Raw genomic sequence first — 19,125 nt, 5'->3', positions numbered from 1 at the left:
TGCCAAGGAGAACTTGTTTATGCAGCTAAGCAGGACCACCAGTTATCAACACATTCAAGGTACATTAAGTCAGATTTTCTATAGCGTGTTATAATACTAAACTTTAAAGGCCACCTATTAGTATCATGGAACTCATTCTGACACATCTAAAAAAATAATAATAAAACAAACAAAAAATAAACAGCCACACCAATAAAGCCTTCTGGTAAAATTCAGCCACATTTGGGCAAGAAGAAAAATGCAACTTATAGTTAAATATTTAAGTATAATAGCTTTTTGTGCTGATGCAGCTTTTTTGTGCTGATGCAGCTTTTTTGTGCTGATGCAGATTAGGGCATGTAAAATCTTTTCATGTAGTTAATCATGTCATAGTTTTTTAAGACGTCTTTAACACTGTAAACTTATACATTTAAACCAATAATAATGAAGTAAACTAGCAAAGTAGTTTTGGTAAAAGCAAAATGTAAAAATGGTTTTATACAATCCCCAAAACTTAGTTTTTGTTTGTTTTGAGCCACCACCAGCTCATCCATCTTTCTGTGTGGATTTTGTCACCCTCTCAAACACTTACGCAGGTAAGAAATGGGTAAGCAGTGATAGGAACGAAAACAATATGAGAATTTGACTGAATGACCTTTTGGGAGCACTTGCAGTAAAGTTTCATACGGCACAAATATAAGCTGAAAGCACCGCCTGGCTATAAAGTCATCAGTCTAAAAATTGATGGTTTGTTTTGAGTGAGGGCAAATGTAATTTGCACACAATTTGCTCTTAATGGGCCACAACCTGCAAAGCCACACCGTAGTCCATTAAGGACCCTTAAGCAACCAACTAAGGGACTATGGAAACACTCTGTGATCCCACAGCGTCACTCTGTCTTAGAAAAAAAAAAAACACACTTTGCAAACATCTCATCTAATGCTTCCAATTTACTATTCTCAAAAAAGTTCTGTGTGTAGCCTCCAATAGAGAAGTTACTCCACACTTACAGTCTCATTACTCATAACGTCACCAGTTTCTGTTTCTTGGCTGTTTTTGCTGTTGTCAGCTGCACTGGCTTTCAGAAAAACTGCAAATGTCAAGTGATCTGTTGTAGCACCCTTAACTCGTCTGAGCTTTAGCCAAGTGCGTCAACCTCCCTGTAAAGACACTAGTTGAAGCTCTTCTGTCAAGTGGCTGATTTCTGTTAAGACACCGATCCTTTAGTTTGGCGGGGCTAATTTTCACAAAAACTGTATGAAACGTCAAAAGCTGACAATTCTTCGACAATCCCACCAAATCCACACAGGGCTTGTCCCCTTTCCTTTTGAAAAACACCAAAGCCAAAACAAGGAGAGACTGTCCACAATGACAATTTTAAAAGTTTTTTTTTGAATGTCAAACTGATGAGCATCTCTGAATGCACATCAAATTCAACCTTAGCAGGCGAAGCCCACACCAGGTGCCACTCCTATCAGCTAAAAACAGGAAACTGAGGGTAAAAATCACTGGATTCACCAAAATTGGACAACAGAAGATTGGAAATACATTGCATCCATTCAAAATATAATTTTCTAGGGAGAGATGCAGTCTTTCATTAAAAAACACAATTACTCTTTTTGTTGCAAGGAACTTACTTTGTTATATTAACTGGTATTTAAGGGCAATAAAAATACCTAAAAATGTCTGAATACAAATAATACACAGCTTAATGTCTTTAGGATGGACTATACAGTAGATTTATCTTCAAATGTTTTAATGCCAAGCAAACCAGTTTGAAGCAGCGAGGAAGCTTCAGAGGATCTAATGCACCCTGGTGAGCACAAACCTTCCAAATTCACAAAGTAAAAATAAAAGGCAGCTAAACTACTTCTAGCTCCAAGTCACTACCGGCAAACACAAACACAAACACACACACACACACACACACACTCTTGTACGCATACAGAGAGAGAGACAGAGCCAAAGGGAGCAGAGGGGCCCAGGGAGACAGATTGTCTTTTAATTGGTTGAAAACTGCAGAGCTCTGAGAAGGGCTGAAGGGGGGACACACACACACACACACACACAGCAAACATACACAAACAAATCACAAAATGTCCTCTGTGATAGTGAGGAGACGTAGCCAGTCCCTGCTGACTGACTGGTATAATGAGCTGAACTCAAGCCAAAACTTGCCGTGTGTGTCTGGGAGTCTTTGTGTATCTGTTTGTGCTGATTGTGGGTGTGGTAACCTGCTGACAGAACGATGGTTCAATGATAGTTGAGGGTCTAGAGAATGTAAATATGTGTGTTTTAAATGTTGCTCTGCTTACCGGCTAACAATAAATAAAGTCAGAACAATACAGGTTGATGAAGGCCGATACGATTTAATATTTCAATACCTTTTCTTCCTTTAGGGGTTGCCAGAGCAAATCATCTGCCTCCATCTCACTCTAGCATCCTCCTCTGTTCCTCAAATCCTCTGCATGTCCTCTTTCATCACATATCATCTGTAGTTTTAATATTTTCCTCCTGCCTAGCAGCCCCATCTTCAGCATCCTGTGTCCTATATATCCAGTATCTCTCCTCTGTCCATGTCCAAGCTGCTCAACCTGAGCTGTCCCTCTGATACACTCATTTCTAATCCTCTCCATCCTGGTCTTCAACTTCAACTCTGCCACCTCCAACTCGTCCTCCTGTCTTTTCCACCATGTCCTGACTACACATTATAGGAGGTCTCATCCCATCTTGTAAACCTTCCCCTTCACTCTTGCTTCTATCGTTCTGCAACAAATTCCCCCAGACACTATTCTCCACCCACTCCACCCTACCTGTACTCTCCTCTTTACCTATACTGTTACTACAGTATGCTTTCTCTAGATCGACACTCTCAAAGGATACATTATATCTGTAGTGCTCTTTTTCAGCATAAAGCCATACTACTCACCATACTACTCACCATGCTACATCATCTTTGTCTGAGTGTAGTTACGTTCACGCTTGTCCTTAAAAATTCATAGCAATTAACTTCCTCTTTCCTCGGTTATCCTCTCACTCTCCAAGACTGTGTTAAACAGTCTGGTCAGTCTTTTGCCCTCTCTTCATACCTCCACAGACAAGTCATATGGACCATCTGACTTTTTTCATCCTCTCTATACATGCCCTCACTTGCTCGACCTGATATCATCGTGTTGGTGTTGTTCCTGGACCAATAAAACTAATGTTTGTCCAGATTCAACATTGCAAGTGACCAGTCACATTGTAGCAATGTCATAGTTTTGCTTCATGGAAACACGTCACACCGCACACCAAACCATAAAGCGGTGAACCTTAACCCACACTCTAACTTTAGCCCTGTAATCCCTAGCCCTACCTATGATTTTTTCCTGAGTGGATATGTGTAGCTTTTTTTCCTAGTCGCAGAGCTATGACATCATAGCAATGTGATTGTTTAGATGCAATTTTGATCCTGGAAAAACATTATCTTGATTCAGGAAGAACATTAACACAAGGATGAGATCAGACAGACTGCCTCACTTCATCCTTACTAATCTCTGCACGTCATTCGGCAACTTTCCTTCAGCCATCCTCTTCACCCTCATTTTCTTCATTCATCAGATCCTCAAAGCACTCCATCCATCTATTCTCAACACTCTCTTCATTTGTTAACACATTTCCATCTCCATCCTTAATCACTCTAACCTGCTGCACATCCTTTCCAGCTCAGTCTCTCTACCTTGCTTGTCAATACAAGTCCTTTCACGTCCAATCTCACATACCACTCACTATAAGCCTTTTCCTTTGTTACCACTCTCTTTGATATACACCTAGCATCCAAGTACTCCTGTCTACTTTCTTCACGACTTTAATATTTAGATACCAATAACCAAAATCCTCCTAGAATTTGGATTGGGTGTGAGTTACAGATAAGATAAGATAACCTTCATTAGTCCCACACGTGGGAAATTTGTTTTGTCACAGCAGGAAGTGGACATAGCACAATTGCAGTTTTATCACTAAGCTCTACCATATAGAAGCCTCAGATGTGTGTTTACCTCTTGATGGTACGCAGCAGAGTTGATCTGGCCTCATTGTGAAAGGTGATGATGATGGAGGTTGAAGGAAGCTCTGAGTCGTAGTGAAGAGTGGTGCACCTAAAGAAAGAGCAAAGCATTACTCAATGCTACTGGCAAGGAACCCTTTGATTTAGTAAAAGGTGTGTCAAATTTTAAAACAATGTATCAAAAGGCAAGTAAACATAAACTGTTTTGAACTTTGAGTAAATTTTAAATGAGCAACAAGTCCTCCAACTACTCTTTTGTTCAGCTTAGCATGCTGTCAGTTCCCAAAATATAACAAATTGACTTTCAGGCATGACACAAACTTTCAGGTTGAGTCAAAAATCAAAGTCTGTCTGATCTTGATATAAGAAATCTGGCAAGAGATTAGAGGAGAGCCCGTGTAGCAGCTGTGTTCTCCACCACCCTATCCAGAGATAGTCAAACATTACAGTGAAACTACTGCATCAGCTGATAGCTCAGCTCATATCCTTCTAAACCTCAAGTCCAAGCCACTTTGCAACCCAGCTCCATCCTTGTCACTCCCTTTATGCTGTGTTATATCTGTTGCCACTGTCTGTCTGCTCTGTGCTTGGGTCTTGCTGCTGGTCCCTGCCTCTAGTTTTCCATGTATCCCCAAAAAAGGATGTGTAGTATCTAGAAAAATAACATGCTACTAAATAAAAATTACTAAAACTGGTAAAACACACAAAAGGCTTGAATTAATGGAATTAATACAGAATGAATATAAGTTCATTATTTAAAATATTTAAATATAAAAAAATTACACCAACATGAATCAATCTTGAGATTCCTTCCCAGATGATTTCTCTCCCACTCACACTATGTGATTGTAATGACCCACACCTTGAATCACATCTTGGCTCATGAGGTGGTAGCAAATTACATGAGGCATGGTGGTTCTGTGACTATCAGGACCACCCCCAAGATGATAACCCCAATACAGGTTTAATATCTATGACTCCCAGTCAGTTTTCAGAACTGAAGAAGGCTTTTGGATGAACCTAAAAAGAAATCCAGTTGCCTTCAACTTAAATGCTTAAGACTACTATGATACACACAAAACAAGCAATTTTCTAGAATTTCAATTTAATTATTATTTTTTTGTGATGTACTGGTATACATACATACACTATACTGGTCAATCGTACTTGTTTTAAGGTGATTACTGTGAGACTATTTCCTATACTGCTGGCTGCTCCTGTCTTCAGCTGTAACACACACACACACACACACACTCACACACACACTCACACACACACACACACACACACACACACACACACACACACAGTAACCAAGTGATCAGACCAGACATGTTGAAAATGAATTATAGATGACCACCACTATGCTCATTAAAATAAGTCGCAAAGTGTGTGCATGTTTGATTGCAGTGCATTCGCTGGGTCAGCAGGCTTTTCTTCTAAAAGAGCAGAGGAACGCACACACACACACAGACGCGCGCGCACACACACACACACACACGCACACAGGCGCACTGTATAATGAGAAGACTGGCCTTTACCTATCAGATTGATGGATTGGTGACATTTTCCAACAGAAACAGTCTGCTTGGTCTGTTCTGGCCTTTATTTTTAAGAAGTTCACCTTTCTCGAATATGTGTGTGTCTGTGTGTGTTTGTGTGTCTGTGTGTTTGTAGAACTAAACATACTGCACCATTAACCAGCCTAACATGTGGTTTTCTGCAGCTCACCTAATCTACTTCCATAACGTGTTTCATTATTTGTTTTGCAGAAGGCGACGAGGTTAGAATATTCAATTTAATATACCACATATACGAAAGATTGGTTTTATCCATTTCCTTTGATTAAAAAAAAAAAGGTTTCCTGTTTTATATCATTACAAGAGGATCAATACAAAATGTGAAAAGCCTAAATGCACTAACAAATTCGCAGAAGGCATTTTTACAGATCAAACACTAGCCCTTTGACATATAATTTTGTATGTAATAAATGAAAAGCATGCTCTACTGGGGTGAAATCAGGTGACTGACTTAAACATGAAAGAATATCCCATTTCTTTGTCTTGAGAAACTCTTGCATTGCTTCTGCATTTGTCTGAATAGGAACAAAGAGTATAGCCTTGTACACTTCATAATTCATCCATGACACATTATCATTAAACACTGTTGGCCTAGTTCTACTGGCAGTCATTCACGCCCATACCATAAAATTGCCTACACCATGTTTGACAGATGATGCACTGTGCTTCACATTTCCTTTTTATACTTTTTTTCAACCTACAAGTTCACTCTGGTCTCATTTACCCAAAGAATCTTTGGATTCTTTGAACTGTTGGACTTTTAGATGTTTCTATTAAACCTGATTTTCTGCAAACCAAGGTGCTGTGGTCGTAAGCCCATTGCATTTCAACTCTTGACCGTATGCTGACAATAACCTCCTCCTGACATTCTTCAGCTACCTCCTCAAAAGCGATCTTGACTTGGTTAGGTTGAGAAGGGGTTTTATCGTAGAGTCTTTACTTTACAGTATAAACCGCCTTGAGGGAACTGCTGTTGTGATTGGGTGCTATATAAATAAACTGAACTCAATTCAATTTTTCTTAACTATGAAATGAATTCTGTTATCATACATTTTAGTTATGTTCAATGGCTTTCCAGGCTTTGCTAGAATTTGCCTATGCCCACTACTAACTTTAAATACTATGTCTGCTTTATTTGTCATAATATAACATGGGAACAGGCCTCACCTGGTAACAACCCCTTGTTAGTCAATTGTCCAATTACGTTTATGTATGAAAATGGCTGTATTTAATGCAGCATTTTTGTAAAACACCTTGAACCTAAGCTGATGGCTTTGAATTTAAATTAACTGTGGTTTACAGAGGAAAAACAAGAAAGCTGTGTTTTGTCCAGCAACTCATTGACTCAACAGTAATGTGTTGTATTGTGTATACAATTCATATTGGAACACAGCATTAAAATTAAAAAGTGGTTAGTCACATATTATATAGGCGATCTTGCACCTGTTCAAATAATTTTCTCCAAGTATATTCATATCATAGTGCTCAAAAATACAGAATTTTCTTGTAGCACAAGTACAAACGTGATATTTACCAAAACCCCAACACATTTCCCAGCACGACAGATTGGGGAGCTCCTCCCTGTTGCTGCCCAACTTTGTAGTTAAAAAAGATAAGATATATATATTCCTCACAGAAAAATCTAAGGCAGGAAGAGTTATCCCTTCCCTGACATATGAAAAAAGAAGACACCAAAAGCATGTTGCCTTACTGTGATCATACCAAATATTTTTTTCATACCACAAAACATAAACATGTCTTCTGATATAAGTTTCTTTGGAGCTTATCTGTGTTTCTGTATTCATGGCTTATCAAACACGATGCCAGACTGAGTTTCTTTGGATTTATCCACTAAACATCAACTCAAAAACATTGTTTCCAACCTTGGAAGACATCCAAGATCACATCAGTCGGGTCATGTGTAATTATTCAGGAACACATTCAACAACAACGAATATCAAATGAGCTGAGTTTTTGTACAAGCAGACCGCATGTGCCACATTTCCACTACTTTGTGAGCTCAACTCAGTGTGCATCATCTAAGTGTCCTTGAGCTAAACATTGAACCTCCTCTTGAGATCTGCTGTGGGTTAGAACACAAGCTCAACTCCTAATTTGTTGTATTAACAGGTCGGCACGCAGCATCAGTCAGCGCGCACGAGCACCCGGCTGTGAAATAATACCATCAGCACCTCATTAACTCGCAATTTGATTTTTTTTTTTCCTTTTTTGTTTGGAGGCACAGAGATGAAGTAGGGAAACAATATTTCCAAAGGAGATTAGAGAATTTGTCTGCCCATGCATTCCTATCTATGCATGTATACTTTAGTTTTTTTTCCTCCTTTATTCTTTTATTTATTCATCACTCTAACGTTATTACAGTCTGCTTTGGTTTTCCCTTACTTTTATGGTTCCTGTTTTTCACACAGTTTGGAGTTCCTCTGAGTTTTCTGTCCTTGTTTTTTTGTTATTAGGTGTTATCTGGTTCTCTCCATTATGTTCTATGGCTGTTTCTTTCTGTGTGAATTTTTCATTTCTGTGTTCAGCTTCCTTCTCTTGGCATTTCCTCTTTTACTTTGTTAGTTAGTGTCCCATGTGTCTTTTATCCCGTTCCCTAAACAATATCTAGTCTTCTCTTATCCTTGTCTATTGTCAGAGTGTTTATTCTCCCTGTGTGCTCTTTGTTTATTTATGGGGTTTCTTGGATTTGTTTTTGTTTTTTTTGTTTGTTTTGTATTTTTACTTTTTATTTTGTATTTTTACTTTTAAACTTTGCACCTACCTTATAAAGGGTCAGATATGTTTTGTTAACTCTGTCTGCCTTTTCAGTCCTGTGTTTGGGTCCACTGTCAGTATAGACTGCAACACTTTCTATTATTCCGTTTTCCATTAGCATTTTTCATCAGAACATACGATAATGGGGCAAATTAGTGAAGATTTAAGTTCTGTGTCAAACAGCAGTGCACATTTCTAAGGTAGTCCAACAGTCGGTGTGGAATAAACTGTGCATTAGATTTCAATGTTTCTACCCACAAGTTCCTAGAGCACACTGCCAAAACATCACTTAAACAGACATGATCATCACCTCTGAGGCCACAGAACAGCTGGAACTCTCAATGCCATGAGAAGACCATAATGAGGAAACCAACGAGAGTAAACATGCAAGGCACCAGGAACTGGCGAAGGAGTAAAGGAGCACTGGCTGAAGGAAACCCTACAAGCCAGCTTCTAATGATGTAGAGGTTTTGCAGCTTCACTCAGCTTCCTGTTCTGGTTAAGAGACACATGTAGGGGTTCCACATTAGTCCTGTTGTCCACATTACACCGATGTGCATACATGAGTGTGCGTACTTCATGCTCCACAAAACCCTTGCATAAAGGGTAAAATAGGCTTCGTAGAGTTCCTGACTTCACAGTAGAGTACTATTTTATCCTGCTGCTACCTTGGTTTTGGATACAAAGAGTAGACACTTGATACATTTGCACATATTCAAACCTTATATGAAGTGCAAGAAAGTGAATGTGACTTCTGATATTTGGGCAAGTTTCAGTTTGCATTGCAGAGCTGCATCATGCTTAAAAACCAGACGGACAGTAAATAACACCGACTGTGCCACACTTCGTGATTATGTTCCAGCTAGTTTCATATCTCATGCACACCATACCCAAATAAGCTTCATCTGAAACACAGTTCTTCACCAAAATCAGACATTTAAAAGTATTTTAACCATTTTTATTGCTTTATTATTTTATTGGTTTTAGCAACACTTTAGCCAGAGTACAGTTTTTGAATATGCTTATTAATCAGATGGTGGATTCATACCCAGTACCATCTTGATGTGAGGCAACAGTGCTAACCACTGTTACATATCTGTTTATTTAGAGGTTAAATTGCCCTTAAATATACACACATGCATACGCACACTTGGGAAAGTCGAGGTTTTTCAAAGCTGAGCATCAGTGAAATCTTTCGCTTCTTTGAATTCGGATTTCTTTCTATATTTTTTCGTCCTTACTCTTTCCTTTTCCATTGTCTTTCCCTTTCCCTGGGTGAGAGCGGGAATATGCACGATATATATTTGTCATATCATATCCCATCATGCCTCTCTGCCTCCTCCATCCCTCTATCTCCCTGCCTCCATCTCTGGTTTTTGCTGCAGTTGATTTATTCAGCAGCTCTACCAGAGAGGAACGATAAGAAGATAAAGACGAGCCGCTTCCGAGTGAGAGACTGTGTGTGTGTGTGTGTGTGTGTGTGTGTGTGTGTGTGTGTGTGTGTGTGTGTGTGTGTGTTTGAGAGAGAGAGAGACTGAATGAAAGATGATTGAGGTCGAGAGACAGTGACAGACAGGCAGAGAGAGAGAGAGCAACAGAGATGTACAGATAAAAGTTGTGCTGACAGTTGACTGATGTTAAAGCTGATATGAACAAGCCTTTATACTCCCAAAGCAAGTGTGTGTGTGTGTGTGTGTGTGTGTGTGTGTGTGTAACTCCCTGCTCCGTCAAAGCTAAAGAGAACACACACAAACAGTGAAGGAAATACAGGGATGCAAAAAAGAGAGAGGAACAGGAGAAACCATGACAAAAAAAAAGCGAAAGGACAAGCTAGGTGTGAGAGAGGAGGAGACAAGGAAAAGACAGAATGTGAGATGGGAGTTGAAAGCCGTGATGAGAAGGAGCAAAGAAACTAGGATAGAGTAAAGAGGGATCTGAATAGGAAAAGAGCAGGAGTCTATTGTAAGTGAAAAAAGGAACAAAAAAGTAAAAGAAATGGAGAAATGTGCACGTTATAAAAAAATAAGGAAAAGGAGATGTCAGAGGGGAAAAATAGATGAGATTAAAAAGATGGAAGCAAGAGAGAAAATAAAACTACAAGAGAAGGAAAAGAAAATCAAACTAAGAAGTAATTCTCATTCAACTTCCTGGGTATTACTACCATAAATCACAAAAAAATCTATTTTATCCACTGGAGATAAAAACAGAAAAGGCAAAAACAAATGTAAAAAGGCAGAAACATTTTCATTTACTATTGAAAAACACTAAACTGGACCATTAACATCTCCCAGTGTCCTCCCTCAGCAAAGCCAAATCTGAAGCTGCATATCTGTATTCTGCCCACAGTTTGATAGCAGGAAATTGATGAAAAGGGAAGGAAGGAGAAGAAAAGCAGAGGAAACAAAACCACACAGCAATGAAACAAAAAGAGAGAGAGAAGAGGAAAGGAGAGCAGGTGAAGAGAAGAGGAGAGGAATTTCTTTTAAAAGAGCAATGAAGAAAAAAAAAGTGGGCAAGAATTGAGAGAATATGAGAAATGTCTTTAGTGTACATTTCTGCTCAGATGGTGGGAAATCATTAATATTTGATGATGGGTGGTTGCCATTTGTGTGTTTGTGGTTGTGAAAGTGTATGCTGGCTCATCAAAGTTCATCTGGAGGTGAGATAAACACATGAAAAGGGAGGTCAAAACCAGCAGCTACACACACACACACAGACAAACACACACACACTCACAGTCCCTCTCTGCAGGCGGTGGCGGCCGACCTGTCAAAATGTGTGTTCGTGCTGCAAAATACTAATGGGCACTGATGTAGCCCTGAGATACTGTCAGACCCGTGCACACACACAAACACACACTCTCTCTCACTCATACACATACCTGCTCGCAGCCTCCGATTAACACCTCCAACACTTTTCTCTCCCTCCGTCCTTCACTTGTTCTGCCTCTCAGCCTTTTTCTGTTCTATTTTCCCAGCATTTTTTTCTGCCCTGCCCCGTCTGTCTCTGCTCTTGTTTTCTCTGTCCGGCAATGTCTTGCTCCTGGCAGAAAACTCACCTGAACAAAGGTATAAAGACCTTGTAATCGAGAGGTGATAGTTTAAGGACTGAATTCTTCCATACACCACTAAACTGTTCTCCTCTGGATGGAACACATCGGTCGCTGAGCTGGATCCTCCAACAAAACCATAGGAGTCTAAGAGAATACTCTCAGAGCACTAATAGTCTGGAGAATATGTTGTGAAAATTATGCTGCCTGCAAGATCATCATTGAAGAGAACAGGATGCCAAAGGTGGGCCTGCCAGTTTGGGTCTTCTCTGGTCTAACCGACTTGCCAGTTGCTCTCCATGGTGCTGGTCTATGAACTCAGGTCCTATTGAAGGACCTCGTGTTTCACACCACACTGGATTTGGTTTATGACAAATTGATTAGGAACATTCACGAGTAGCCCGCTGGAGGTCATTTTGTTTAGCTCTAGCAGTGCTGTTCCTCCTCACACAATGCTGTTCCTGCTGCCGGTATCTCCTCCACAGCCTCCACAGACTAGCTAGACAACCTCAGTGGACTGCAGGTACCATCTCATGTTACCAGCAATGATGAGGACGCTAACAAAAACCAAAACTAGATAAATATTAGCCAGGAGGGATAAGGAGCGCTGTCATCTGAGGCCATTATCTCCCACACCATTCGCGTTTGGAAGTTGTGGTGTCACCCTCATCAGCACTATAGCAGGTCAAAAGTGGATTCAAAATGGCCCATCCTTCTAGTCTAGTCCGACTGACTTTGTGTTCTACTATGATAATCAAATGTTACATTAGCTTTTTTTGAGCAGCGTAAAAGTGTTATAAGTTTTCTTATATAGAGCTTTTCTACTCTCCTGTAGCATTCAAAGCACCTTTTTCTATGAAAAGTCTTTTCTATCTACCGTTCACACTCATTCATACTGATGGCTGAATCAGAGAGGAATATTTGGTATGCAAACTGGAGCAGCCAAAAATCGAACCACCAACCTTCCAAAAAGTAGATGACCAGCTCGGGGGTCATGTAGGGAGTCTGCTCTATGCTATTATGTCTGTCTCAGTTGCCTTGATTTCTCGTAATCTGTACATAATGTGTTTAGTTGTGTCTGCAGAGTAAAATAATCGAAAACACCTTGTCTGAATAAAAAAAAGTGTACAGAATATTTGTTTGTAGCATAAAGGTGCTTGTGATGGGGGACATCCTCAGAACTGCGGTGGAAATATGACCTGTCAAGATGTGCGAATGCCCTGGTTCACCTTGGTAAGTAAACACATCAAATGATGCTGCAGCTTTACGACTGAGTCACCTCAAGTGTTTTGCAGTCATAAAGGAAACAGTCTCATCAAGATTTACTGAGCGTCGTCTTCCTTTACACTGTGATCAGTTCCCAACACTATTAACAGGATGTATGATCATTACTATTACCACGCGATAAGTTTCCATTTCTATTTCTATTTCTATTTATTTATTGCGGGGTGTGATTGGGTTTGTTAATTAAATTGACTTCGTTGTGTTGACTGTTGTTGATTTCTTCTGTTGTTCACCTGTGTTTCCCAGAATTTAGCTGTTAATTTGTGTCCCCAGCAGTGAGTAATCAGGACGTGAGAGAAGTGGGAACGTGTAACAAGTGTTTTTCTGTAATCACTGACATTTGAGGTACATTATCATTAGTATCTTTAACATTGTTTTAACTTCTATTTTGGTTCTTTGTGTTTTGCCTAACCTTTCCCTATCTGTGCAAACAGTAGGACCCTATACTTGCCTCTATACAACCCTGCAGAAGATTCAAAAATGAAGATTTCTAGCGATTTGGTATTTGGTAGCTGTTCACTGTGACTGTTAATGTGAGCCATATTGAAATATTGGTGCAAGAGTGGCTGAAACACTCAAAGCTGTAAGAAAGATAGCAAAAACACTGATTGGTCAAATCAACAATCGAGTAACTTCTTAAAAAGACGACATTTACAGGAAACCTAAGCAACACAGAAGTAACTAAAGTGGATAATCACAAGAATCTTTCTTTGGATAAGAAAAACCTCTTCACAACATCTAAGTCAAGAAGACTTTGGGAAATAAGTGTATCATTATCAAGGTCTACAATCAAGAGACATCTTCATGTAAAAACAAGGCACATACCACTAATGACAACAAAAAGAGGAAAATCAGATTAGACTAGAGAAAACATCTAAAATAGCCACCATAGTTAAAGAAAAACAATCAAAATCTTTGGACAGATAGAACCAAAATCAGCTTGCACCAGAATGATTGGAAGAGAAAAGGAAGGAGAAGGAAAGGAAGAGCTTATAATCGAAAAGAACACCACATTATCTGTCAGACATTGTTGAGACAATGCTATGGCATGGACATGCATGACTGTCACTAGATCCGAGCCACCAGTGATGGTGACTCCTGATAGGAGAAGCACAATGAATTGTGAAGTGCACAGGGCTATATGCTGTAAAACTGATTGGATAGCATGCCACTGTGGAAATGGGAAATGAACCAAAGCATACCAGGAAAGCCAGCCAAGAGTGTCTCAAGGCAAATAAATGGGATATTCTTCAGTCGCCAAGTCAGTCACCTGATCTTATGCCCGTTGCCGCTGATCTTCAGTCTAGTTCTTGGACTGAAGATCAGCGGCAAAAGGCACACCTCATAGATTTATAAAGAAATGGGAACAATGGGAACTGGTCCGTTGCAAAGTTATCTGTTATGTGCAGACACAATGCTGGTTGAAGCCTTGAGTTAGATGCTTTTCTCTATGTGTTGCTTCAATCACATCATGATTGTTTGATCTGTAGTGAATAAATTAAGCATCCACAATTCTTCAAAAACTTCAAGAACTGGACTGAAGAAAACTTTCAGAAAGCCTGTAGAACGATTTCTCAAGATCAGTTTAAAGATGACAGAGTCTGGCTCCTGGGAAGTAAAATATAGGTACATGAGGGGTGGCTTAAGACTTGTACACAGTACAGTGTAAATGAAACAAACGCATTTCCTGAATATTAGTTTTTACTTGAGATCAGAGACTTATCTAATTACTTCACTTGAGACAGCAAAACATTTAAATTCCCTAAAAATAAGCTTACGTTTGCCTCCAAACACTACATCATCAGGACCCTTTGTTTTTAATATTCTAAACTTCCTGTGCTTCTCTGTGTATTTGCAAGCATGCAGGAATCATAAACCTCTTATGCACCAGTGGAAAGTGCTTACAGCATGCAAACAGAGTTCACAGAAAAGTTGCCTTTTGTTATAAAAAAATAATATTTTTTAATGTGATATTCTCAGGTATAAACGTGGGAATTATAAGTATAATATCATTCTGTTTTTACGTGGGCAGCACGATATGGAACAATGTCAGTTTAATCTGAGCAAAGTAGCAGCACGCCTGCTGGAGTAAGATATTTTGGTAAGCTTTTCACCTCTGGCCTTTCCTTTTTCCCCCCTCTCTTTCCACTATCTCTGTCTCGCTTCTATTCAGGTGTTCACAGAGGAGAAGATGGCCTAGTTTTGGCTGGTTAGGCAACAGCCATTTACATATTTATACACACCGACAGTGAATGAGGGAGCAGGGGATTTCTTTTCTCCTGAATGAGAGGAAGAGAAGAAAAGAGGGAAGAAACAGCAAGGGACAGTTGATAATGCTTCATTTCTTCTTTTACTGGAAAATTCCATTAGGAAAATTTCCGAGTCAATGACTCCAATGAATGAATAGCTCAAATGAATAGTTTCTGTGGATTCAACTCTTTTAATTGAGCCAGGTTCAATCCATGAAAGGCATTTAGAGGTGTATGGACTTTGCAGAAGAATAGAAATTGGCCATGTATTGACCTCATTTTCACTTATGGCTCCTAACAAATTTCAGTTTTTAGTTATTTGCAGTTTTTATAAGCAACTATAAAGTTTTCTGCAACGCTGTGTAAAGCACTCAGTCAAACAAAAACACTCAGTAAAACACATGAAACCCATATAAACACATTGGGTAAGATGAAACTTGGCTCATGAGGCATATTTCAGTAGACTAAAAACTGTATTTATAGTATAAATTTAACATAATAATGATCATCATCATCATCATCATCATCATCATCAGGGTGGGGGTTTTGTTTAAGGTTTGGTTGGTAAATGATTGTAAACATTGTACTGTTGAACCTGTGAGGCTGCAGAGGAGCAACTTGCAGCTACTTTTGTGTAGATGCTGTTACTAATAAGATAAAAGAGACACACACACACACACACACACACACACACACACACACACACGCCGATGAATAATTTTCCATTTCTGACATGAAGAAGAAGCAACAACGACCACACTGACGGAAGAGTTACAAATCATGATGAAACTCTCTGACATACAACACAGTGATTTAAACTACCACCATTCATGAACATTTGAGAAGACACAAAGACCTTCACATGGTTTTGGTGGCGACATCCAAACCATCTACATCTACATCATTTTGTGGGCGTGTTTGTCTCTGTGGGCTAATGTGAGACATGTTACCATCAACTTTGGACATAGACAGTTTTTTTTTAAAAACCCCGAAAAAACACATAGATGTAGCTACCAGGACATCACGTATTTTAATCCTGTTTTGAAGTCTTGAGTGTAGCATTGTGTACTTCTTGACCAAGTATTTTCAATCAAACTATAACTACAAAGGTAACGTAAAAGGTTCATACATTTAACTGATGAATAACATAGTAGTGATATAGATTCTAGGCACAGCATGGAAATGTTCTAGAAATTTCTAATGTGCGCTTTGTGAAAAATTTCTGGGAAACCATTGCAATGCTTGTGTGTAGTACATGTATATGAAGTGCATACATAATAAATGAGCTGAATGGGAAAGACTCCATGAAAAAATATGCAGTCTGTGAATTAACCTTATTACACTGCATGCCGAATGTGCTGTGTTTACATCATTTCATATAAGACATTTCAGCCTCTGACTTCTAACACATTTAAATGTGCAAACATCTACTTTATGTTAATAGCTTGATGTTATCAAGTGTCTCTGAGGAATGTGCCTGTGTATTTATAAGATGAGACATTTCTACAGGACAGTCTGACAGACAGCACTTCTGTCAGTGAAACAGCCTGCTCTGATATCCTGCGCTCTGTGTGTAGGTCTAAGTCAGCCCTGACTGCCAAGCAGCACAGACCTCGGACAGAGGTACGTGATGTAACACCCCGCAAATCCTGGAGACATTATATAAAATCCTCCGTGTGTTTGGAGGCAAAATAACTAGTAAATTAAAATGTACAGTAAACAAACAAAAAATTAGGTCAATGACTTCAAAAAAGTAACCTAGAGCTGATTGTCAGGGCTAATCAGCTAAGAGAAGCTACTTTGGTGCCTCCTTTTTTCTCCCCTTGCAAAAAAACAAGAAGTGTTTGAATAGCTCGTACAGAACATCAAAGTTTGCATGGGTACCTGTGCTGTAGCGTAGCTTTGTTGTGCGTCTGTGGAGGACTGTACTGTACATAGTCACAAATCTGCATTTAGAAGCAGATGGCAAAGTTGTTAAAGTCATCCAGAGCCTCAGCTTTAGAGAGAAAGAGCAGCATAAATGTGTCATTATCATCACTCCACAACAGTCGAGCTGTATTATCAGAGCAAAGTAATATTCTTTCTGCACTAAAATGGTCCAAGTAAACAAATGACTTGAGATTTTGATCTGATCATTTATGAGGATTTCACACCCCTCTGACAGTATCTCCATTTATTTTTTTTAATAATGATGTAAAAACAGAAATGAAGGAAAGTATTACTTTTTTGTTTTTGTTTTGAAAGTATGCCATATAACAACTATAATTAGGGGAGGAGTGGGCGAGGCTGTCACACATACTGCAAATCCTGCCAAGGATTAACACAAGCAAGAGCATCTTCCAAACTAACTCCAACACCCACATTATAGGGAGAACACTGTCTCCCAGGAGGGCTCAATCCAGGCTCTATGACAGGCTAACCTGCACAACACAACAATCCCTGTGACAAAAATGGTAAAAAAAATAAAAATTCTTGATAGCTTCAGAGACAAGCAACACTTGAAGACTAGCTGCTATTGGTGGAGCTGCGAAAGGGGAAGAGGGTGTGAGAGCTGAACTAAAGCAGAGACAAAAGAAGAGGATGCGTTGCTAAAAAAAAAAAAAAAAAAAAAAAAAAAAAAATTATTTTAACAACCGCCTGGGCTCCTCTGGTTCCTTGTTAGAGCTGCTGGATCCCCCAGCGGAGCGGAGAGACTCATGTTTTCCAGAGTTTTCTGACTGTTTGAAAAACATGAGGCTGGAACTGCTGGGAGAGATGCTTCACCCCCGTGCTGCTTATATATTCATGCTTTATACTTCCACAACTCTGACTGCCACCGACTGTGTGCAGCAGTCCGTGTTTATGCATATTTGTACTTGTGTGGAAACACTTAGCATGAATTTGAGCTTGTGTACACCTTCATGTAAATACACATATGCTACATTCGTCTGCCTGTGTGTTTTGCTCAAACATGCATGTACTATATATGTGAAGGATTTTGTAAATTTCATTTTGTTATAAGTGAGTTTCATTTTGGTGATTATAAAGTGAAACAGTAGAGGTTCTTTTAATTATCAAAGCATGAAACTAAATCAGTTGTTTCTCATAATAAAATCTAACTTCAGGAATTTAATTGGTTGAAGATGCAGAGACAATGATCTGAGATCTCTCTGCGATCTGTTATGTTTCCTTTTGGGAAGCAGGGATCTAGTTAGCTGCCTTTCTTGTCTTCTTGTTTTATACTGTTATGCAAGTAAACCTCTTTGAAGGAACTTTGCAGACAGTGCACATGAGTGGGTATCTGTGTCATGACACCCTGAAATTGCTTGTGGGTTTTATTTTAATTCCCTGGTACAGTGTAAAGCCAAGCTGCTGCACAAGTAAAATCATGATAGTGTACATTTCAATACACCTTTGAAATTTTACAAGTACTGACTGAGATACTTCAAACGGTTACTATTGCTCGTACTAACACTACTACAACTGGACATTAAAACTGCTATTATTGTGCTTTTGTGCTACTCTACTATTACTACCAGGAGTACTATTAAAGTTATCTCTACCAAAAGGGGAAGCAATGAAATTAATAGCACTACTGTTAGCAACAATGTATCTACTACCATTTTACTTTACTACAAACACGCTACAAATAAGTCAGACTCCACCCCTGATTTTGTTCTTTTCAATTTCTCTACAGACCCAAGTGGTGGAGGGTCTTCTATTTTGGTGGCTTCAGATTTAGCCCTCTGAGTTTTGCAGATCGTGTGTATTTTTTGGCTTCATGGTCGGTGACCTCAAGCTCACAGAGTGGAAGTTTGAAGCTGAGTGTGGTATGAATGAAAAACCACCTCCAATTTCAAGGCCCCAGTTCTTAGCCAGAAAAGGGTAGAATGCCATCTCTGTGTCAATCAAAGGGAGAGGGGAGACTGACAGAAAGTGCGAATGGTTGTCTGTCCCTGTGTGTTGGCCCTGCGACAGACTGGTGACCTGTCCAGGGCGTACCCCGCCTCTCGCCGTATGACAGCTGGGATAGGCTCCAGCGCCCCCCGCGACCCTGAAAAGGATAAGCGGAAGCGAATGGATGGATGGATGCAATGAAAAGGTCTTTTACCTGCGTCTCTCACCCTGATAGTGTGTCTGATGTTAAATGTGTTGCGCGTGTTATGCAGTCACGTTTTAAAGAGA

General features: G+C 39.5%; 1 protein-coding gene across 2 annotated transcripts in view; it reads right to left on the bottom strand.

Moving 5' to 3' along the window:
* galnt14 (UDP-N-acetyl-alpha-D-galactosamine:polypeptide N-acetylgalactosaminyltransferase 14 (GalNAc-T14)) overlaps positions 1-19,125 on the bottom strand; it is a 198,141-nt gene that overhangs the window by 80,487 nt on the left and 98,529 nt on the right. For both annotated transcript variants that reach the window (XM_025898707.1, XM_005452386.4), the window contains exon 3: positions 4,017-4,115. In XM_025898707.1, the coding sequence (XP_025754492.1) occupies positions 4,017-4,115 (99 nt within the window). The remainder of the gene's footprint in view (positions 1-4,016; positions 4,116-19,125) is intronic.

This window comes from Oreochromis niloticus, linkage group LG15, assembly GCF_001858045.2.
Source record: "Oreochromis niloticus isolate F11D_XX linkage group LG15, O_niloticus_UMD_NMBU, whole genome shotgun sequence".
In the NCBI taxonomy this organism is placed as follows: Eukaryota; Metazoa; Chordata; class Actinopteri; order Cichliformes; family Cichlidae; genus Oreochromis; species Oreochromis niloticus.
This window is presented reverse-complemented; position numbering and strand designations above follow the sequence as displayed.